Source organism: Saccharomyces kudriavzevii, assembly GCF_947243775.1.
Source record: "Saccharomyces kudriavzevii IFO 1802 strain IFO1802 genome assembly, chromosome: 15".
In the NCBI taxonomy this organism is placed as follows: domain Eukaryota; kingdom Fungi; phylum Ascomycota; class Saccharomycetes; order Saccharomycetales; family Saccharomycetaceae; genus Saccharomyces; species Saccharomyces kudriavzevii.
Genome location: NC_079286.1, coordinates 503,869 through 525,723, shown reverse-complemented (window position 1 = coordinate 525,723; position 21,855 = coordinate 503,869). Strand labels below are relative to the sequence as shown.

Below are 21,855 nucleotides of genomic sequence, written 5' to 3'. Positions count from 1 at the left end.
TGCTTTGGGAATCGTGCTTAATTTGTTGTGGCTAGAAATTTGTTGATTTGCAGATAGCGTACAAAATCCTTTTTTTTTTTATATCTGCGTTAGACCTTTGAACTTACTACTAGTTGGTTACATAGTTGTTCTTTTTGTTCACTCCCCTCTGCTTTCCCGAAACCTTAATCGTATCCTATAATTTTGAAGAATTCGATGAAAGAAGTTGTCGTCAGCGAAACTCCGAAGAGAATCAAAGGGCTGGAGTTTAGCGCCCTAAGCGCTGCCGATATCGTCGCTCAATCGGAAGTGGAAGTCTCTACAAGAGACCTTTTCGATTTAGAGAAGGATCGTGCTCCCAAGGCAAATGGTGCTTTAGACCCTAAGATGGGTGTCTCATCCTCCACTCTCGAATGTGCAACCTGTCACGGCAACCTGGCATCATGCCATGGTCATTTTGGTCACTTAAAATTAGCTTTGCCTGTTTTTCATATTGGGTACTTTAAGGCTACTATTCAAATACTGCAAGGTATTTGTAAGAATTGTTCTGCAGTATTGTTATCAGAAACAGACAAAAGACATTTTTTGCATGAATTACGTCGTCCAGGCGTGGATAATTTAAGGCGTATGGGTATTTTGAAAAAGATTCTAGACCAATGTAAGAAGCAGAGAAGATGTTTACACTGCGGTGCCCTTAACGGTGTCGTGAAAAAAGCTGCTGCTGGTGCTGGTTCAGCCGCATTAAAGATTATTCATGATACTTTCCGTTGGGTAGGTAAAAAATCTGCTCCAGAAAAAGATATCTGGGTTGGTGAATGGAAGGAAGTCCTCACTCATAATCCAGAATTAGAGCGTTATGTGAAACGTTGCATGGATGATTTGAATCCATTGAAAACTTTGAATCTTTTCAAGCAGATCAAGTCTGCAGATTGTGAACTGCTCGGTATAGATGCCACTATTCCCTCTGGTAGACCAGAGACCTACATTTGGAGATATTTGCCCGCACCTCCAGTTTGTATCAGACCTTCCGTTATGATGCAAGACTCTCCAGCATCTAACGAAGACGATTTGACAGTAAAGCTAACAGAGATCGTTTGGACTTCGTCTTTGATTAAAGCCGGCCTTGACAAGGGTATTTCCATTAACAACATGATGGAACATTGGGATTATTTACAGTTAACTGTCGCAATGTACATCAATTCAGACTCAGTCAATCCTGCTATGCTACCGGGTTCATCCAATGGTGGTGGAAAAGTGAAGCCAATTAGAGGCTTCTGTCAAAGGTTAAAAGGTAAGCAAGGTAGATTCAGAGGTAATTTGTCTGGTAAGCGTGTCGATTTTTCCGGCAGAACTGTTATCTCCCCAGATCCAAACTTATCCATTGACGAGGTTGCTGTCCCAGATCGTGTAGCAAAGGTCTTGACATACCCGGAAAAGGTCACCAGGTATAATAGGCTGAAATTGCAAGAGTTAATTGTAAATGGGCCAAACGTTCATCCAGGTGCTAATTATTTACTGAAGAGAAATGAAGATGCAAGAAGAAATCTGAGGTACGGTGATCGTATGAAGCTGGCCAAAAACTTACAAATTGGTGATGTTGTTGAAAGGCATTTAGAAGATGGTGATGTGGTTTTATTCAATCGTCAACCATCCCTACATAGGCTGTCGATCTTATCACATTATGCCAAGATTCGTCCATGGAGAACTTTTAGATTGAACGAGTGTGTCTGCACACCTTATAATGCGGATTTTGACGGTGACGAAATGAATTTACACGTTCCACAAACTGAAGAAGCTCGCGCAGAAGCCATTAATTTGATGGGTGTGAAAAACAATCTGTTAACTCCCAAATCAGGGGAACCCATCATTGCCGCTACCCAAGATTTTATCACCGGTTCATATTTAATATCACATAAAGACTCCTTTTATGATCGTGCCACGTTGACCCAATTATTGTCTATGATGTCAGATGGTATCGAACAATTTGACGTCCCGCCTCCGGCTATCATGAAACCTTATTATTTGTGGACTGGTAAACAAGTTTTTTCACTTTTAATAAAACCAAATCATAATTCTCCAGTCGTAATTAACTTGGACGCAAAAAACAAAGTGTTCGTACCTCCAAAATCAAAATCTCTACCAAGTGAAATGTCCCAAAATGATGGGTTTGTAATCATCAGAGGTTCACAGATTTTAAGTGGGGTGATGGATAAATCAGTTTTGGGTGACGGTAAAAAGCATTCTGTATTTTATACAATATTGAGAGATTACGGTCCACAAGAGGCCGCAAATGCTATGAATAGAATGGCAAAGTTGTGTGCAAGGTTCTTAGGCAACAGAGGGTTTTCTATTGGTATTAATGACGTTACACCTGCTGATGATTTGAAGCAAAAGAAGGAAGAACTTGTTGAAATTGCATATCGTAAGTGTGACGAATTAATCACGCTATTCAATAAAGGCGAATTAGAAACACAACCTGGTTGTAATGAAGAACAAACTTTGGAAGCCAAGATTGGTGGGTTTTTGTCTAAAGTCAGAGAAGAAGTCGGTGATGTTTGTATTAATGAGCTGGATAATTGGAATGCGCCATTAATTATGGCTACTTGTGGTTCTAAAGGTTCCACATTAAATGTTTCTCAAATGGTGGCTGTCGTCGGTCAACAAATTATTTCTGGTAATCGTGTCCCCGATGGTTTCCAGGATCGTTCCTTACCACATTTTCCTAAGAATTCAAAAACTCCGCAATCTAAAGGTTTTGTCAGAAACTCTTTTTTTTCAGGTTTATCCCCTCCAGAATTTCTGTTCCATGCCATTTCCGGTCGTGAAGGTTTGGTCGACACAGCCGTCAAAACCGCAGAGACTGGTTACATGTCTCGTAGATTAATGAAGTCCTTGGAAGATCTGTCTTGTCAATACGACAATACAGTCAGAACTTCTGCCAATGGTATTGTCCAATTCACATATGGTGGTGATGGTTTGGATCCATTAGAAATGGAAGGTAACGCACAACCAGTTAATTTCAATAGAAGTTGGGACCACGCATACAACATCACTTTCAATAACGAAGATGAAGGTTTGTTGCCATATGCTATCATGAAGACTGCGAACGAAATATTAAGACCATTAGAAGAGAGGCTGGTCAGATACGATAATAGAGGAAGCTTAGTTAAAGAGGAAGACAAGGACAGAGCCGAATATGTAGACCAGTATGATGCCGAAAGAGATTTTTATCGTTCATTAAGGGAATATATTAATTTGAAAGCCACTGCTTTGGCTAACTTGAGGAAATCCAGAGGAATGTTCGAACAGCTGGAACCTCCAGAAAAAGAATTAGAAGGTATTGATTTGGATGAGGCTGTTCCTGATAATGTCAGGACCTCTGTGAGCCAACTTTACAGAATTAGTGAAAAATCAGTGAGAAAGTTTTTGGAGATTGCTCTTTTTAAATACCGTAAGGCAAGACTTGAACCAGGAACTGCAATTGGTGCCATTGGTGCTCAATCTATTGGTGAACCAGGTACACAAATGACATTGAAAACTTTTCATTTTGCTGGTGTGGCTTCCATGAATGTTACGTTAGGTGTGCCACGTATCAAAGAAATTATTAATGCCTCTAAATCTATTTCTACGCCTATTATTAATGCCGTGCTAGTTAATGATAATGATGAAAGAGCTGCTAGGGTTGTTAAGGGTAGAGTGGAAAAGACACTGTTATCTGACGTAGCTTACTATGTCCAAGACGTTTACAAAGACAACTTATCATTTATCCAGGTGCGTATCGATTTAAGTACCATCGACAAACTACAATTGGAGTTGACCATAGAAGACATCGCCATTGCCATAACCAGGGCTTCTAAATTAAAAATACAGGCTTCCGATGTCAATATTATTGGTAAAGACCAAATCGCAATCAACGTATTCCCAGAAGGATACAAGGCAAAGTCTATATCCACATCGGCGAAAGAACCAAGTGAGAATGACGTTTTTTACAGGATGCAACAATTACGTCGTGCTCTACCTGATGTTGTCGTGAAGGGTTTGCCTGATATTTCTCGTGCGGTTATTAATATTCGTGATGACGCCAAGAGAGAATTGCTGGTTGAAGGTTATGGTCTGCGAGATGTTATGTGTACAGATGGTGTTATTGGTTCTAAAACTACAACTAATCATGTTTTGGAAGTTTTCTCCGTTTTGGGTATTGAAGCTGCAAGGTATAGTATCATTAGAGAAATTAACTATACTATGAGCAATCACGGTATGAGTGTCGATCCACGTCATATCCAACTATTAGGTGACGTGATGACATACAAAGGTGAAGTACTAGGTATTACAAGGTTTGGTTTGAGTAAAATGAGAGACTCTGTTTTACAGCTAGCTTCTTTCGAAAAGACAACAGACCATTTGTTCGATGCGGCCTTTTATATGAAGAAGGACGCCGTTGAAGGTGTTTCTGAATGTATCATTTTGGGCCAAACAATGTCAATCGGTACTGGTTCATTCAAAGTTGTAAAAGGCACTAATATATCTGAAAAGGACTTGGTACCAAAGCCTTGTCTATTCGAAAGTCTTTCAAACGAAGCGGCTTTAAAGGCCAACTAATGTAATCTCGCACTCTTTTTTTATAGCATTTGTATTATTTTTCCATCACAGTCATTCAACGTATTGAATATATATGTATATAAAGCATATGTTGAACAATCACAAGCAAAATTTAATTATTGGACATAAAGTTTACTCTGCATTTTGTAGAATAGCACTTTTTTCAAGAACTCGCGTCAACATCCTGGGAGGAAAACGTCATTCATCGAATTTTGGTCTATTACTTGCCAGCCTATACCGAGGGCTCTGCACTTAAAAGAGATCAACGTAGAGCAGCAGTAAAGTTGAAATATAGATAAATATGTCATCGACACATAGTAACAATGCAGGAAGCCCTCAATCTGCTTCGCAGGGTCCATTAACGGAACAGCAAAGGGCACAGCAGCAGTATCAAATTTTTGAGAACTCGCTACCCAAAGTAAGTCAGTCGGCTTACCAGATATTGTTGAATGAAATGGTTCCTTTGGCTATGGGAATCGAGAAGCAATTATCGGGCGATATCGTGAGTCCTGATAGCAATGTAACTTCAGAAAATGGTAATCTCAGCAGTATGATAAAGAAATTGAGAATAGAGGAGCACCATACGGTAGATATCATGCGTTCACATCATTTGATACAGGAACTATGTAAGGCAGAAGAAGAGGAAAAAGAAAGGGTTTTGGCAAGACTGAGGAACATTGGGCTTCAAATTGGATCAAAGCTCTCAGAATTACTAATATTCTCTAACAACCCCAATTTAAAATTCAAAGAAATGGACCTTTTATTAATAATGAAGTTCATTTGTAGGGATGTCTGGAAGCAGATATTTGGTAAGCAGATTGACAATTTGAAAACAAATCATAGAGGAACCTTTTACCTACTTGACTATGACTATCGACCTATTCAATCGTTTTCTTTGGATGAAGATGCTAAAGACGAGGAATTGAAGATAATCGAGCCGTTTTTAGAGATACCTATGGGCATCATTAGAGGCGTGTTGTCATCATTAGGCTATTCATCCGAGGAGGTTATTTGCTTAGCGTCTTTCATCGACAGGCCTACAGACAGGCCTAAGACAACGTTTCCCAAGGGAGTTAGTTTCCATGTTCAAGTGACAATGCCGCAATAGAACTTCGACGATTTCCTGTTTTATGAACATAATATATACGTAGTATACACATATATATATATATGAACAAAAGACATTGTTTTCAAAAGCTGTACCCTAACTATACTATTTTACCGAAAAAGTGGTTTGATCAAAAGTGCATAAAGTTTCTATGACGGTGAAGTGTTTAATTGGACGCTTATAGATGTCACTAACTGTCTGTCGTCATTTCTTTTTTGGTGGATATGCCATGGGAAGAATATTATTTGGTGATGTGTTTGTATTGTCATCCGACGTTGTAAGATAAGCTTCGCTTCCATGACCGAATTTTGACATAATTTCCATGTTTTTTTGCAATATCTGTATTTCGTTATCCATCATCTCCTCAAATTTGGACTTCCATAGTTGTAATTTTTCTCTTATTTCCAATTTTTGGTCATAGTCAACCTTTTCGTTCCAAGCATACCGACATTCTTTGCACATTTGTTGAAACCTTTTCATATAGTCATAAAGGTGTTCTTGAGCTTCATTGGGATGATCGTTTGCCAAGTTATCTAAACGAGAAATTCTTTTCATTGCCACTAATCGTTTTCGAGGTTTAATTTTGCTCACGGATGCGATTGCACGGTTTTTTGAATATATTTCTGTAGCTCCATTCTTCCTAGTGACAGAAGACTTTGAGATACTTCTGTAATCTTTACGTTCTAGAGAACTCCAATGGGAGTCAAACTTCACCTTGAACTTATTTCTGAAAAATAAATATTCACTCATTGCTGGTATGCGGATTTCTAATCTTTTGGCGAGTTCAACTTTACTGACATTCCATATGTCAATGTTCATGGACTGGCAAAAAGATGCGTAGTAAAGCCTCTTTTTGGTTAACGACATATTGTCCCATTCGTTTCTTGTAAACCTTTTGAAATTACTGTTACCCCTTACATAATTTATGATATCTTTGTATTTCGAGACGTTATGCAATTTCTGGACTTCAAGTTGAAAAAAGTATTGGAAGGCTGTGGATGGTAAATGATCAAGTTGCCTTTGGAAAGATTTCTTAGTTGTGTAGCTGACAGGGGATAACTGTGCTTTTAATAATAATGTGACCTTCATTTGAGTATTCTTTAAGACTTTAAGAATTGATATGGTTTCGTGGTTCGATGTATTTATGACCTACTCAGCAAAAGGTGATAAAGAGCTTAAGGGGCACTCGTGGGGATATTGTAAATGATTAAGCTAGTGAAATATTGGAAGTTTGAGAGAAACGTTTGAACACCTCGCTCTGTCCAGTGACGATGAAACAAAGATTTGAACAGATTATGAATCAATATGTTACACAACCTTCTGCTCATAAGCTGTAAAGGCCACCTTACCTGATCATTATTTTTACAGATATTTCATATGTAAAAATAAAGCACGAAACGCGAAAAAACAAAAACAAAACAATATAAAGTTAATAAATAAGTGATACATTGGGTGTGATGATTATCGTTAATTGGAAGAAAAAATACCATAAAAAGAATACATAAGTTGGATACATAAACCTGAAGTAAGTATACTTGGAATATTACACATTATATATACATCTATATATACATATAATAAAAAAACCGTCGATGGAAAGTGAATCTTTAGGTAACGTTAATAGAAAAGCGGTACAAGATAAATAACTGCAAAAAAAAAGTGAGAGCTACAAATTCATGCAGTTCTTCAAATAAGTGAAAAAAAAAGAAAGGATAGAAAAGTAATAAACCTCGGATTTGGATTTGCGAAATAATTCTTTCTCGACTATTATGTCCATCTGAAAATAGCATCGTAACAGGTAGCCAATCAGAGCGACTTGAAATGCAATTGTCATTGAGCTCTATTAGCTCTTGTAATTAATGTTCTTAAATCTAACTTCTTGTTGAGATCTCCCATTATCACCAGACTGATCCAAGTTGAAATTGAAGTCATTATTAGCGGTTGATGCCATTAGTACACCGGGAGCACCTACGGATGCACTAGGGAAATTGTTGTTGTTAGTGTCAGCATTATTAGAGCTACTGTTTACTAATCGAGAATGGGGTAAAGTTGTGTAATTGTAGTTAATTATTGATTGATTAGAAGAATTTGAGGTGTTCACAGAATTGTTGAAGTTGTTTTGAACAAATTGAGATTGCAATGTTCCCAAATCTTTTTGAGTCGGTGATATCATAGCATGTGTGTTCAAATTATTATTGGTATTGCCGTCGATGTTTCCTTCAGGGTTACTGGTATTTTCAGGACCATTAGCAGCAATATTATTATTCGTATTCGCATTAGGGTTCAAAATAATGCTCGTAGAATGGTTTTCCGGTGAGGAGATCGTTGATTTTTTCGTTCCTACTCCTTTCCCCCTACCCTTGATTCCTCTGTTTGAATTCTTATAAATCGATGCAAAATATTCCAATAGTTGTCGTTCTTCCGGTGGAATATTTTCAGATGGGTTCATATCGGCTAATTTAGCTGTTAAAGCATTTAATGTTTCCTTATGGAATCTGTTCTGATGAGCTTTCATGTTGCCTAATTGAGTGAATGTCTTGTTACAATTTTCTAACTTGCAGACAAAAGGTTTTAGTTTTTGATGAGTAACCAAGTGGGCAGCTAAGTTCCCTTTTCTTGAAAATTTCTTATCACAAATATCACATGAATAGGGTTTCTCACCAGTATGTAATCGTTCATGGGTCCTTAAGTTTCCGCCCTGAGTAAATCGTTTGCCACAGTAATCACAAACAAATGGCTTGTACCCTATATGAGAACGAACATGTACCTCTAGATGAGTTGCTTGCGAGAAAAGTCGATGACAATACGGGCACTCGTGTTTCTTAACGGTTCGTGTATTATGAGTCCCCTTTGGTTTTTCCACCCCACCTACTAGTTCATTTTTGGGTGGTAGTATGTCCATAGTTTGGTTGAACAATAAATCACCATCCTGAGTAGTGTTTACTTTTTCCGTGAAACCTTTTTTTCTTGCTTGAATGATTAACATCAGTTGATCAACCTTTGTCGCACCTATCAGGTTAGTGGCCTCATCATTTACTGAAGCCATGTCTGCCATTGGAGGTTCTTTATTAGAAAAATTGGTCATTGTAGTAGTTTCATCAGAAACTGAGTTGTCTTTGACTATTGATGAGCCAGAGTGAGGGGTCTCATTTTTAATGTATAGAGCAGAGTCATCTTTCTTCCTTTTCTTACTTATGTTCCCTTGCAAACTAGGCTGATCTATTTCTTTGTCCGGTCTTTCATTACCTTCAATAATTTCAGGATTTTTGTCTAGGGGTCTTGATATCGTGTTCGAGTAAGCATCCTCATCATTCAAATGCTTTCGAAGTCTTTGTTCTATTTCCTTTAGATCCTTCCTACTATTGTTTGTGATGCTGGTAGAAACAAGGTTATGGCCATCTTGGTTTGGGATATTAGTACTGGATGTAGAGTTAATACTACTGTCATCATTATCATTGTTATCATTATTATTATTGGTGCTGCCGTTATTACCGTCGTCGTTATCATTTTCGTTAGTTTTACTGTTGTTAATGCTATCATTAATATTACTATTATCGACAGTGGAGTCATTATTGGTTTTGCTACTAATGGAAAGGGAGTTTAATCTTGGCTCAGGTATGAAAGAATTTTGACTACTATGATCTAAGGTGCCTCTAACAGAGGAATTCCGCCTTTTAAACTGAAAATCGAAATCTTCTGGATTGAACTTCAAAGAATTATTCCTGGAACTTAAGAAATATGGATTTTGATTTTGATTACTGCTATTGGTACCTGCATTGGCATTGAAAAATGATTCGTAATCAGAATTTACATTTATATTTCCGTTATTATTGGCGCCATTAGATTGGTTTTTAGCGTTAGCGGTGGGTATTAAGAGCGGTGGTCTCATTGAACTTGATTCTCTCCTGCTACTAGGCTGAAACTGTGGTTGCTGTGATTGCTGCATGCTAAAAAATTCAAAATCTGTTCCGTCATTAGGTCCAAGATAAACAGAATTCCGCTTTGAAGGTGGTTGGGAAGAAACCTCATTTCTTGGCAAAAACTGGTATTGAGAAGAACTTCCCGGTAATCCCGAAGAAAATGAAGGAGTTTTGAATGGAGGCTGCTGTTGTGATTGCTGCTGATGCTGTTGCTGTTGCTGTTGCTGTTGCCGATGTTGATTTTGAAATTGTTGATGTTGTTGCTGTTGTGGGAAAAGGTTGTTTACAATGGAAAAGCCGCGTCCGATTTGCGACAAGTCTGGTGCTTGATGTTGACTGGAAGTAGAGAGCCGTGGAAGATTAGAAAATGCATTACCGGTATTAGACACTCCTGCACTTGCTGCTGGCACGTTATCGGATATGTTTAAAAACGAGTTGATAGACGCGTCTGTAGAATATCGTGGCTGATTGAAATTCGTATAATATGAAATCGATTCATTCCTTGGTTGTTGATGTTGTGTCTGTGATTGTGGCTGTTGACTTTGATTCAGAATGGTAGTAGGACCTTGTCCCTGGTCCTGGCTCTGCTCCTCTGTTTGACCTGATGCTTGGCCTTCTTGGCTTTGATTTTGTCCTGCTTGCGAACTGTTCAAAAACTGCGCAGTTGGAGGAGACATAGCTAGTAACTCTCAGTATCCGGATCTGTCAGACGTTTATCGTTGTATGACTAGTGTTATTTTCAAGTAATACTTGTTTGGACCCATCTACGGTGCTACAAAGTTCCTTTTCGGACGACTCTTTTAGCATATGCTTCACTTACTATAGGAATTAAAGGGACCCTTCCTTTCCTCCACTTCTCACAACAGCGAAGTCGCGGGGCACGGGCGTAGAATTTTTGAATAACAAGAATCACTACATACATCTGTGGACAATATGAAAGGTTATATAAGGCTTGGCATCACCAATTTGTGTTCCAGGAGTCTGCATCTGCGTCATCATCCCAGCTATCTGTGCCGCTTTTATTGGCTGTCGGGCTGCTAACACTACTCACAAGCTTGCTTCTTGTCGTTTTATTTGAACGGGTCGCTTTTGTGGCGGTGGCAGTGGTGGTGACAGAACTGTTTCTGTTACCTCTTGGTGCCAGAATCGTGATTTTCTTCTTCTTGATTGAAAGCTTTCCACTAGGAGTGAGTTTCTTCCCCAAAATCGACGCTTGTGGCTTTGGATGGTCCTCAGGCTCATTCCATGGATCAGTTTCGTCCTGCATCCAGTCATTATCATCCAAGTTATCGTTCCAACTCTTATTGATTTCAACAGTTTTCCCTAAGACCTTTTGGGTGCTTACTGTTGCTATATGGTTTGCCTGTTTGTCGAAGGAGTCCATAGTGCTATTTATTGTAGAACCGTTAGCATCGCCGGCGCCATCCCACCCATTGTCATCCCAAGTGGAATCCACTTCGCAGTTGGTAGCACCATTTGGCAAAGCTGCAGCGGGGGAATGTAAGCGTAAATTATTCAAAAACTGCGCTGCTAATATATTGTCCTCCTTATTCATGTCTTCTTTGCCACAACCGTAATTATCAAAATCGATTTCCTTCATATCTTCCAAATCGCCAGTATTGTCGTTTATTTGGATAAGTTGAGCCTCATTTTCCAATTTTTCGAGATACATTTCAAATAAAATTTTGGCCTTATCTCTTACTGTGGGGCTTTTATCTAAGAGACCGGGGGCAATGACCGTTAGAATCTTGTTGGCAATAGTGTTCACATCAAACAGCTCGATTGACTTCTCGAGTCCATAAAGTGCAGCCATTCTTGGTTTCACTTGAGGATCTTTCAAGGACTTTGTAAATACTGTAGCCAAGATATTCGAGCGATTACCGACTGAGGTCGATAATATAGTCGAAATTCTACTTATGATGATGACGGTCCATGTTCGGATTTCAACATCAGGATCAACCTGTGTCTTCGCAAGAAATCTCAGCAGCTCGTTATTTAGTTGTCTCTCTGTCAAGCAAGGCACGATGCATGGTATTGTCTTCAATGTTTGTAGTCTAAGAGTGGCATCGGAATCTGTTAAGCCTTGGCTAAAATGTGGGTATATTCTGCTAGAGATCTCTGACGTACTTAAAGGCCCTACTAGTCTGGGTAGATATATTAACAAAAGAAATCTTACTTGCCTATCGGATAGTTTAAAACTTTCGGCGATGAGATCGTTAAACCCAACTGGAAAGGTCTTCGTTTCGGAAGTCAAGTCCAAAACAATCGCTAGGAACGGTACAAGCTTATGTGATGCGCTGAAGTTCATGGCCACATGACTAGCGCTGCTGGCGGCACTTTGCGTCATAAGTAATTTTATGATTTCACAGAGTTCTGGAATAATGAAGTTTTCAGTCATCCCAGGCGTCAAATTGCGAAATATTTCTCTCGACTCTAAGTACAAATTTTCCAAATTTGACATAACAGCTAATTTTCCCTGAGAGTCCTTTATATGCAACTCCTTTAAGTCTTGATAGAAGTTTATTAAAGGATTGGAACGCCAAGTTTCTGTATTTTCTAACCTTTTTCTGAAGGTTTCGATTTCCATCCTCCCATCAGAAATCATATTGACATTGACAATCCAATCCTTTGGGAGAGTAGAAGGACTCATGAGATCTTTAATCAAAGAACCTAATCTTATTGAATCAATTGTATTCGGTTCTTCACAGGGCAACTGCGAACCCACTAGACTGTAATATGTTCTCGCTTTACTAGCAAACTCAAAGGCACTTAAGCTATCTTTGTTTGAACAAAGTTCTAGGCCAAATAGTACCCATTCTCCCTTACTATTGATATATATGGAATCTTTGGAAAGCGTGCCAAAGACAAATTTGTTTAGAAATCCCAAAGTTGTTAATAGCTGTGATATTCCCAACTCGATACCAAATTTGTTTTTAGAAAAGGAGCTGAAGTTTTCCCAAGGAAATGGAACCACTCGTTCGGTAACAATGAATGTGGATTGAGGATCTGAATCAAACGTTTCTAACACACTACAAAGCCCCGGAATTTTCAAAATTTTGGCCTTGTGTACAGCGTTCAAAATCAGAGTTTCATTTTCTGGAGACCTCTTCGCCTTGAAAACAGTTACTGGCAAAGAATCTGCCTTTCTTATACCATCAAAAGATTGCCAGAGGGCAGTTTCACTGGTGGCAGTTTCTTCTATAGTGTATGGAAACTGGAAGTTCGAAATGGACTTGAATATGTTGGAAAAATTCATCACTTATTGATACCCTTATTTTACTGAAATACCAATTCAATATAGGAGCAATATTACCTCATGAACCACTGACTTGGTGATATTATGGTGGCAAAAAGTGCGTATTCTCAAACCCTGTAGTATAAACAAACAAAAGCAAGTGTCAATTTTTTTAGCTTGAAAAAAAAATAGCAAAAATAGTATGGCGAAAATTTGGAGTATAACAACATAATAACACGTATTAGTATACTACACATTCTTCTCATAATTGAGTAAAACATATACCTAATAGTATGTTAAGAATTAGCAGGTATATGTAGAATATATACTTACCTCTGAGGGCGATCTATATTCACCGTTCTTATCATCCTTTCTGCGTTACAGAGATCAGTAACTTCAACCAAAGAGCTAAGAAAAAAGTCTGCTGAAGTTATAGTGCATTAGCTTCGGCATAGAGTCCTTTGAAAATCTTGTTAAGAGGCAACCCGACTACATTATAGTAATCACCCTCGATTTTTTCTATGAGTATGCCCCCTTGTCCTTGTATTTTGAACCCACCCCCAGCTTCTAATCCATCTCCACTCTCTACGTACTCTTGCAAAACCCTCAATGGTATCTTGTTATCAAAGTATACCTTAGTTTCATCCTGAAATGGTACCAGTTCAAAATCTTCCTTATTGTACCATTTCATCAGTGTCACAGCTGTGACAACGTTAACAGGTTCATCATCTTCATAGCAAAACTTCATCAAAAATCTCATTTGAACTTCTTTTGTTATGGGCTTCTCATAAATTTTTCCATCCTTATCTATGATGATTGTATCTGCACATATTATAAGCTTGGGTTTTTCAATTTCATTCGAATTTTCGTTCTGGTAGTCACTCAAAATCTCAACAATACTCTGTGCTTTACGCCTGCTCGTATCACGGGCATATTCAATTGGATTTGTAGAGTACTTCGTCTTATCAAGATTTTCTTCGAACGTAGGAACCATCGTCTTTAATTCAGTAAGTCCCATGATATCGTGTAAAATTTCATATCTTCGTGGAGAAGAGCTGGCCAAAATTACATCATATTTAGAACAAATAGAATTCATTATGCCCAAAGGCAGTTGACTAATAAGAGACATTATAAATATAATGAATGTGGAGCTCCTTCTCGACGTAACCCCAGTACTTCTTATTTCTCAATAAAGTTATTTTCTTTTAAGTTTTTCGCCCTAATTGTATATACTAAAGGCAGACAAACAAGCAGATGGCGTTAGCGCCCATAAAAAGGGGGTTGTTATTGTTACAAGATATTAATTACATAGGGCGAACATTACTTAGTATTATTCGTTCTTTTATCCTATAGATCTTCTCTGATTGAAGTTTTTCCTTATCTTCCAAATGATGCTCATCATCGTTGGTTAAATTCAGTATTTCAGCACCATTTTCTAGCTTTCGTGGGTCTGAGTCGTTAGTAGCAGACAATTCTGTACTTTGGCCACCGCTTATTTTTTTATCACTTTCGGCTGATGGTAGTAAACTGGCTGTTTTCTTATGTATATGTGCAGCATTTGGAAACGCAAGTTCCGTGCCAACAAGCCTTTCCCAGCTTCCCTCATACAGCCTATTTCCAATCCGGAATAACGGAGCATCTGTTTCTAAACCAGAGTATTGTAGAATTGCACTCTTAGCTATCTCTGTTCTGTCTTTGTAGCTGCCACTGGGGATGTCAACGCTGATATAAACTGTTTCCAATTCAGGCTGTTCGTCTGCTTCTGGTACTGGTGAGCTGGTTTTCTTTGTCTCTTGTCTTCTTTTGATATCGGCATCTGAGCCAGCCTCAGCCACACAATCAAAGTTCCAATTCATTTCCTCACCACTACTCAAGAATTCTGTGTTCCCATTCATAGTCAGGACCCATTTTCTGTCCTTAAATGGTATGTAATTCAAAGCGGCTCGATCTTGATCGCTAGCTTCTTCTATAATATCGAAACTTTTTCTAAGAACCTCATACTTATCTAAGGAGCAACTACCGCTTCTTATTTTAACTCCATTTTCATTTAGAGACATTCGAGGATTAGCATAACCCAGCAAACTCATGCCAAGTGCAATCTTTGACGCAGCATGTGTCACTAATAAAATGCACTCAACGTTTGGATACTCCTTTTCTACCTTTTCAATGAATAAGTTCCAAAAGTCCTTACATCTTGTGTACATTTCTTGCTCAGTCTCGCCCTTTTCATTAGGTACTAGTGTTGATTCCCATTCTGGGCCTATAACACCTGGAAAATATTTGCTTAATATGTCATAACCAGCCGGTACTGGAATTACAGGTTTTCTGTCCGGTCTATACCATTCCCCAATACCTCTTTCTAAATAAACAGGTATCTCTAACAACCTGGCTATTGGTTGTGTTGTTTGTAGACATCTATAAAATGGAGAACTGAAGACTACTTCCGGTTGATTATCCAAGGATAAAAGATAATGTGCCAGTTCTTTAGCTTGATGGACCCCATGCTCTGCCAAAGGAACGTCGCTATCAATTCCTGTAAGTGGATCTGGGTATGGACCCTCGGGAAGCCAATTGGATCTGTATCCATGCCTTGCAATGTATATTGTACTCACCACCATGTGATTTATCTGCAAAAAGGATATGTTATTGAATTAAGAATTGAAGTTTACTGTTAAAAGTCTTACGGGTACTATTGCCAGATTTTTTGGCCTGCCATAAATTTTCTCACCCCAAATAAATACTTAACAACTTCTAGTCCAGAGGTTACTACTGTATTTCCGATTTTTTCCCAGTTTTGACCCGGACCGTCCTACTAAACACACGTTACTGAATAAAAACTGAAAGCAATCTAAATCACACAAATCAATTTGGACAAATCGACTAAAATATATCCTACGTAGTACTTTAAATAAGTTTGATGAGTTTAGTGGCTACTTGAAAACACACAGTGCACAACACCCACCTTAAAAAGGTAATAGGCTATCATTTTGGTGTCAGTGGCTGCCATGAATCTAGAGTCATATGATTTAGTTTAGTTTTCTCCTCCGATTCGAGAGGAGTTTCATTAGCTGGCAAAGCCTTAAGCTGGTCATCAGCATCTATCGATGCTGAAAATGATGATGTAGGTGTCTGTTGTCTCGTAGGTTGGGGTGAATGCACGGATTCGGCCACGGCGCTGTATAAATCAATCTTCGAGGACATAGGCGATGCCAAATTACTAGTACTTTTTGGAGTTAGAATATTTTGGCTAAAGCCAGGTGGCGGAATTCTTCTATTCTGTGCCAATGGTATATTTTCTTGGATACTATTTCCCGCAGATTTCAGTGAGGCGAATGAAGCCTGTGGTGTCAGTGACTTTTCCTCTGCTGTGCAAGGAGTAGGAAGTGACATAGATTTATGAGCAGGGGGGGGTGGGGGACGTAATATTGGTTTCTTAACGGAAGTACGGGATTGATTGTTGTCTTGAGTTCTGAGAGGCTGTAGCGAAGCTGAGGCTGAAGAAACGGGGGATAGTGTGGCAGTACCCGAGGCCGCAGGTTGTGCCGATATCGAATCGATATCTAATAAAGAGGTCTCGGAAGAACTTTGAAATTCATCAGTGCTCTTATTTCCTAGATCAAGGCTAAGAAGTTCTGATATTAGGGAGCCCGGTTCCTCTGGGTGTTCTTGTTTGTATTCAGTAAATAAACGCTTCTTTAGCGACAGTCTTTCCTTATCATCAACGAAAGTTATTTTAGCTCTATATGCTGCATAGACTGGTCGGTGGTCGCTGATCATCATAGGAGCATCTGAATAGGATAAGGGAAGTAGATTATCTCCCTTATAAATAATTCTATCCGTCCATGATGGCGTCCTTTCCTTCTCAGAAGAGTCATAGATCCCCGTGCCTGGGTCGTATTTGTATGTTGGACGGAACTTCAAGCTTGGTTCTTTGAATCCTTCAAATACACTGCCCGAATTTATTCCTAAAGTAAGTTGATCGAAGTGCAACAACCTCTCAATATATCCTTCATCTTGATTATTCAACTCCCTCCTAACGTCTTCGTTCGGTAGATTTATTCTATAATTCATGTCACCCAACCAAAAGATAGAATCATGATGAGGAATCATCTTGGTCCTTGTAAACGTAATGCCTCTAACTATGCTCTCATAGTCGCTACGACGTTCTTCGACATTTGTGGCACCTGCTGCAAGATGAGAGTTTATAAAACAAAATGAAGTGGCACCGTACTCAAATCTTATGGATACTGCACCTTTGTTACCGGCCATACCCCTGAAACCTGTCTTTTTGGTTGCACCTTCAACCTGCTTGACATATTTGGCTTTATCCGCTTTAACAAAAAACAAGATCAATAGAGATGTCATTTGCTCTACTCTCAACAACAAATATTTATCGTCGTATTGATTCAAGCAATCACCCACCAAGTTCTCCCAAAATGAGCTTTTCGAATAATCAGCATTTAAAATTGAACCCGCAGATAATTCTATAACCTCTTGAAGACCTAAAACAACAATGTCTGGTTTAAATTTTTCACCAATTGGAAATAACCATTTTGATAAATCAATTTTTTTGGTCGCGCCATTAACGTTGAACGATCCTATTAATAGGTTAATATTGGAGGTTGATGTAAACTTATCAGACATGCTTTGTAATTTGGTACTAACGTATTCATTTACAGGATCATATAGTTGTACTGCTTTCTGATATGGTAACCTTCCTAGCAACGTATCGATATTTTGCTGCTTTTCTTTATCCATAAAGTTGTTGATATATATTCTGCTGACCGATTTTGTTGCATCTGATAATGCCCCAGCAAGTGACATTTTACCTTTCCTTGAAAAGGAAGATTTTAAAGCATTTGTACCGGTATATATCTGGGAAATCTGGTCACCATGATCAGCCCAGAGAGTGTTGTGCTTGGAAACGAAGTCATCATCATCGATGAAAGAGTTTGAACTAATTAATCGGAAATCTTCAAGAAAAGTCTTGAGAGCAGCCAAAGAAATGACTTGCTGAGCTAAATTTGTTCTATCTAAACAATCCAGACAATTGGTTCTAAATATACCATGTTGTTCAGAGATGTTCTTTTTCTCCCTAACATCATAAGAATAATAGCCAGAAGATAGAAGAGAGTCTATTAGTAATGGAATGAGTTTCCTGACACCGGAAAAGCCCTCTTGAGAAGTTTCCTTGTGGAAATCGAATTCTGTCAAGAACACATCTTTGTTGAAATTCAGTTTCTTTGAATTAGTCAAATGCTCCTTGTAACGTTTTGAAAGTTCGATTTCTGAAGATTTTGTTGATAACAAATTTACAACATGAACAGGCCCGTACTTTTCTAATGACTTCATGATGTGCTTGTCAAATACTGGTTGGGTGGCCTCGAATGATCTCGTAATCTGGACTCTTGGGTTGATTAGAGACGTACCCTGTTCCCAAAACACAGGTATACTGCCTCTAATTTGTGTAAATGCATAGCAATATTGGCTGGAGTACATAATAAACTCTGTTTCCACGAAATTGGCCACATTTGCCTCATCATCGACCCCACGTGCATTGAATCTTGTCCCTGCTCTCTTCCAGCTTTGTTTCGAGATAATAGTAACGGCAACCTTCAATTTCCTAACGTAGGAGACGAATGTTTCCGCAAACCCACGAATTACTGTAGTCAAAAACCCTTCGTCATCCAAGATTTGTTTCAAATTAGTATCCAAGTGGTCTCTGTAAGTTATCATTTCTTGCATGAGGAAGGAATTCCACATATATTCTTCTTCATAGGTATCTGTACTCAAAGAGTGTTCCCCATACCCACGATGTTGTAAGGTTGACGTTAAATCAAAATCCGAACTGTAGTAAAATGACCCATTGGATAACAGCTTTTTCAATTCGTAGCACGGATGTTTTAACAAAGCTTCTTGGTATTCCGTGGAAGCGGTCTCAGGAAGCACGGGATAACCTGAGGAGTCGATTTCAATGAAATCCCAACTGTTATCATTCAAACAAAAAAAATCAACAGCAAAAATCTTGTTCACAGTTTCTCCTGGACTAGGCTGTGCAACTTTTGATTTCCCGGTAATGGCGCCAACAAACAACAGACCGTTGACCTCAATCAGCCCTATGACACCAAAGATCTCATGTGATGTAAGTCTTTTGAAACCATGTTTTTTCAGATCATTTTTTTGAAGAAGTTCAATAGCACAAAGAGGTTTATCAGATGGTTTCTTCCCAACCGGCTTAAGAACAAGAGCATACGAGTTGGACACAATGGCTAATCTCCTTCCAGGTTCTTCCGAAATTAAGATAATCATTTTATAAGGAATAGGTGATTAGATATTCTTTGTTCCTGGTTTATGTTTCTTTCTTCCTCTTAAATAAAGCTCGTTTCCTCAATATTAAGTTTGATATTCCCTTTCTTGCTAACGAAGTTTTAAGATACTACCAGGCTACCCAACAGTTCCAGCAGTGCTCGAAAAATCCCTATTCAGATTCATTTCAGGTTAGGCGGTGGCCTGGAACAGAATGTTTCACGCAGGGAAAAAAGTAGCATCCAAAAAAAAAAAAAAAAAAAAGTTAAAACAGAAAAAATATAAACGAAAGTGAAATCTACAGATATACTGAAGGGTGTTAACAGAATAACTCAATTTTGTAATGATGTTTTTCCAATGCAACTATTTGAACGTGAATGAAAAAACGCTATTGATCCCCATCATCAATGGATATATACATATACATATCAATAAGAGTAAATTTAAATGATTGCCTCTTATTGTTTTGCCAATGAAACATCACCAGAATGAATGATGTTATTCACGGTAGCAAATACTGCCCTGATTGAAGCATCTCCAGTGTCTTCGGAGACACCAATGCCCCACATGTTGCTAGTAGCGTGATCGTTATTCCTTATATAAGAAAGGTTTATGAAGGATGCAGCTTTAGTTGCGGAGCCAGAACCTAGAGAATGCTCACAATAGCTTTCAACACTCAGTTTAACATTCAATAAGTTGGATAATGCATCTACTAGGGAAGAAATCGGGCCATTACCGTAGCCTTCGATGTTAACAACTTTGTCATTGACTTCTACTTGACCAGCTAATGCCCTACGTTCAGAGTTCAATTTTTCAACTTGGTAATTCAATAAAGTGACGTATATGTGTTCATCATTGTTGTAATTGTAAGTTTCCTTGAATAATTTTGTGATTTCTTCAGATTTTAATTCTCTTCCCAATGCATCGGCGTTTTTTTGAAGAGTGTTAGAAAATTCGACTTGCATGGGTCTTGGTACATCTAGTCCTAGAGATCTCAAAATAACCCAGGCGGCGCCACCCTTACCAGATTGAGAGTTCACTCTGATAACAGCTTCGTAATCACGGCCAATATCTTTTGGATCCAATGGCAAGTATGGAATTCTCCACTGCGTTTCGCCCTGCGCTTGTTTCTTGCTTTGAATAGCAAATCCCTTCTTGATTGCATCTTGATGGGAGCCAGAAAAGGCAGAAACAACTAATTCACCACCGTATGGGGCTCTTGGAGAGATTGGAATCTTGTTACAGCGCTGGACAACTTCAGAAATTGAAGTTAAATCTGAAAAATCTAAATTAGATGAAACACCTTGGGTGTACATATTCATGGCCACGGTGACCAAATCAACATTACCTGTACGTTCACCGTTACCAAAAAGACAACCTTCTACACGATCAGCACCGGCAAGCATGCCTAATTCCGTGGCGGCGACACCGCAACCACGATCATTATGACAATGCGTGGCGATACAAACTTTTTCTCGTTCAGTGATATGAGTAGCAAAGTATTCGATTTGGTCAGCATACACGTTTGGAGAGGAAGCTTCTACAGTGGCAGGTAAATTGAATATGATTGGGTTGTCCTCGGTGGGTTCCCAAGCTTTCTTGACGGCCTCACAAATCTCCACGGCAAATTCACCTGGAGTATCACTGAAACATTCGGGAGAGAATTCATAGGACCAACGAGTAGCTTGTTGTGAGGGATCATCTTTAGTTAGCTTTTTAACCAGCTTGGTGGCCTCGACCGCTTTTGAAATGGCTTCTTCTCTAGACATATTGAATACAATTTCACGGAACATATCACTTGTTGCCAAGTAGGTATGTATAGTAGCTCTCTTGGCACCGGTTAGCGCTTCCACTGTTCTCTTGATCAGATGTTCTCTGGATTGAACAAGGCATTGGATGCTAACGTCATCCGGAGCGTTTTCTACAGCATACCTGGTGAAATCGAAGTCGGTTTGAGATGCAGATGGGAAGGAAACCTCGATTTCTTTGAAACCAATATTGATCAGTTTGTGGAAATATTCTTTTTTCTGGGCCACAGACATTGGGTCTGGCAAAGATTGATTACCATCTCGCAAATCAGTAGACAACCAACGCGGGGCCTTTTGAATGGTTTTGTCAGGCCAGATTCTTTTGGTCATTTTTGGCGGCACAAACGGCCTATATTTTACTGATGGGTCTCGCAGCATATTTTTGTATGTCAATTTTACAGGTAAAATGGATTTTCTTAGTTTACCTGCATGTTCAGCTAGCGCTATGAATGTATGTTTTACCATGGTTAAGCGGCTGCACGATTATGTGGTGACGGTATTATGCTAAGGAAAAGATCGTTACGAGGCTAAAGAAAGAGGATAACAGATTTTCGAGCGCACAAATACGGCATGACCAAATCGAGTGTAAAGTTCCAATAACTGTCTTGACAAGGAATTGGATTACTTCCTAGATTCAGGTCTGCAAAATATATTCACTTTTTTTTTTTTCAAAATTTTTCAATTTCCGAAGCAAAGAAAAAAGAAGAAAAGATGAATCATTCACTAAGTCCGTTACCGGACCGTAATGGTATAACCCCGAATGCCATATAAAGGGCACCATCTGGCAACGCCAAATGGCATCAATAAACAAAGAATTAGTATTTGTCACTTGTATAAACTGAACTGAAAAGTATGCGAAATGTTCTTATTCTATAAAATACCTACCTGTGAGGTAATCAT

At 38.8% G+C, this 21,855-nt stretch overlaps 9 protein-coding genes across 9 annotated transcripts; 2 read left to right on the top strand and 7 right to left on the bottom strand.

The window, feature by feature from the left end:
- Positions 1–195: 195 nt before the first annotated feature.
- Positions 196–4,578, top strand: RPO31 (DNA-directed RNA polymerase III core subunit RPO31; the record flags this gene model as incomplete). Its single annotated transcript, XM_056231294.1, has 1 exon — positions 196–4,578. The coding sequence occupies one exon, from the start codon at positions 196–198 to the stop codon at positions 4,576–4,578; it is 4,383 nt and encodes a 1,460-aa protein (XP_056085127.1).
- Positions 4,579–4,879: 301 nt separating this feature from the next.
- On the top strand, positions 4,880–5,686 carry TRS33 (Trs33p; the record flags this gene model as incomplete). The annotated part of the gene is made up of 1 exon (XM_056231293.1): positions 4,880–5,686. The coding sequence occupies one exon, from the start codon at positions 4,880–4,882 to the stop codon at positions 5,684–5,686; it is 807 nt and encodes a 268-aa protein (XP_056085126.1).
- A 204-nt stretch (positions 5,687–5,890) lies between these two features.
- On the bottom strand, positions 5,891–6,775 carry CIM1 (mitochondrial HMG-box protein CIM1; the record flags this gene model as incomplete). Its single annotated transcript, XM_056231291.1, has 1 exon — positions 5,891–6,775. The coding sequence occupies one exon, from the start codon at positions 6,773–6,775 to the stop codon at positions 5,891–5,893; it is 885 nt and encodes a 294-aa protein (XP_056085125.1).
- A 754-nt stretch (positions 6,776–7,529) lies between these two features.
- On the bottom strand, positions 7,530–10,283 carry AZF1 (Azf1p; the record flags this gene model as incomplete). Its single annotated transcript, XM_056231290.1, has 1 exon — positions 7,530–10,283. The coding sequence occupies one exon, from the start codon at positions 10,281–10,283 to the stop codon at positions 7,530–7,532; it is 2,754 nt and encodes a 917-aa protein (XP_056085124.1).
- A 281-nt stretch (positions 10,284–10,564) lies between these two features.
- Positions 10,565–12,862, bottom strand: CEX1 (COPI-interacting protein CEX1; the record flags this gene model as incomplete). Its single annotated transcript, XM_056231289.1, has 1 exon — positions 10,565–12,862. One exon carries the CDS (start codon positions 12,860–12,862, stop codon positions 10,565–10,567), a length of 2,298 nt encoding a protein of 765 aa, XP_056085123.1.
- Positions 12,863–13,271: 409 nt separating this feature from the next.
- Positions 13,272–13,970, bottom strand: SKDI15G2600 (nucleotide diphosphatase; the record flags this gene model as incomplete). The annotated part of the gene is made up of 1 exon (XM_056231288.1): positions 13,272–13,970. One exon carries the CDS (start codon positions 13,968–13,970, stop codon positions 13,272–13,274), a length of 699 nt encoding a protein of 232 aa, XP_056085122.1.
- A 175-nt stretch (positions 13,971–14,145) lies between these two features.
- TFC7 (transcription factor TFIIIC subunit TFC7) lies at positions 14,146–15,459 on the bottom strand (the record flags this gene model as incomplete). The annotated part of the gene is made up of 1 exon (XM_056231287.1): positions 14,146–15,459. The coding sequence occupies one exon, from the start codon at positions 15,457–15,459 to the stop codon at positions 14,146–14,148; it is 1,314 nt and encodes a 437-aa protein (XP_056085121.1).
- A 364-nt stretch (positions 15,460–15,823) lies between these two features.
- INP53 (phosphatidylinositol-3-/phosphoinositide 5-phosphatase INP53) lies at positions 15,824–19,150 on the bottom strand (the record flags this gene model as incomplete). Its single annotated transcript, XM_056231286.1, has 1 exon — positions 15,824–19,150. One exon carries the CDS (start codon positions 19,148–19,150, stop codon positions 15,824–15,826), a length of 3,327 nt encoding a protein of 1,108 aa, XP_056085120.1.
- Positions 19,151–19,605: 455 nt separating this feature from the next.
- On the bottom strand, positions 19,606–21,420 carry LEU9 (2-isopropylmalate synthase LEU9; the record flags this gene model as incomplete). Its single annotated transcript, XM_056231285.1, has 1 exon — positions 19,606–21,420. One exon carries the CDS (start codon positions 21,418–21,420, stop codon positions 19,606–19,608), a length of 1,815 nt encoding a protein of 604 aa, XP_056085119.1.
- Positions 21,421–21,855: the final 435 nt, after the last annotated feature.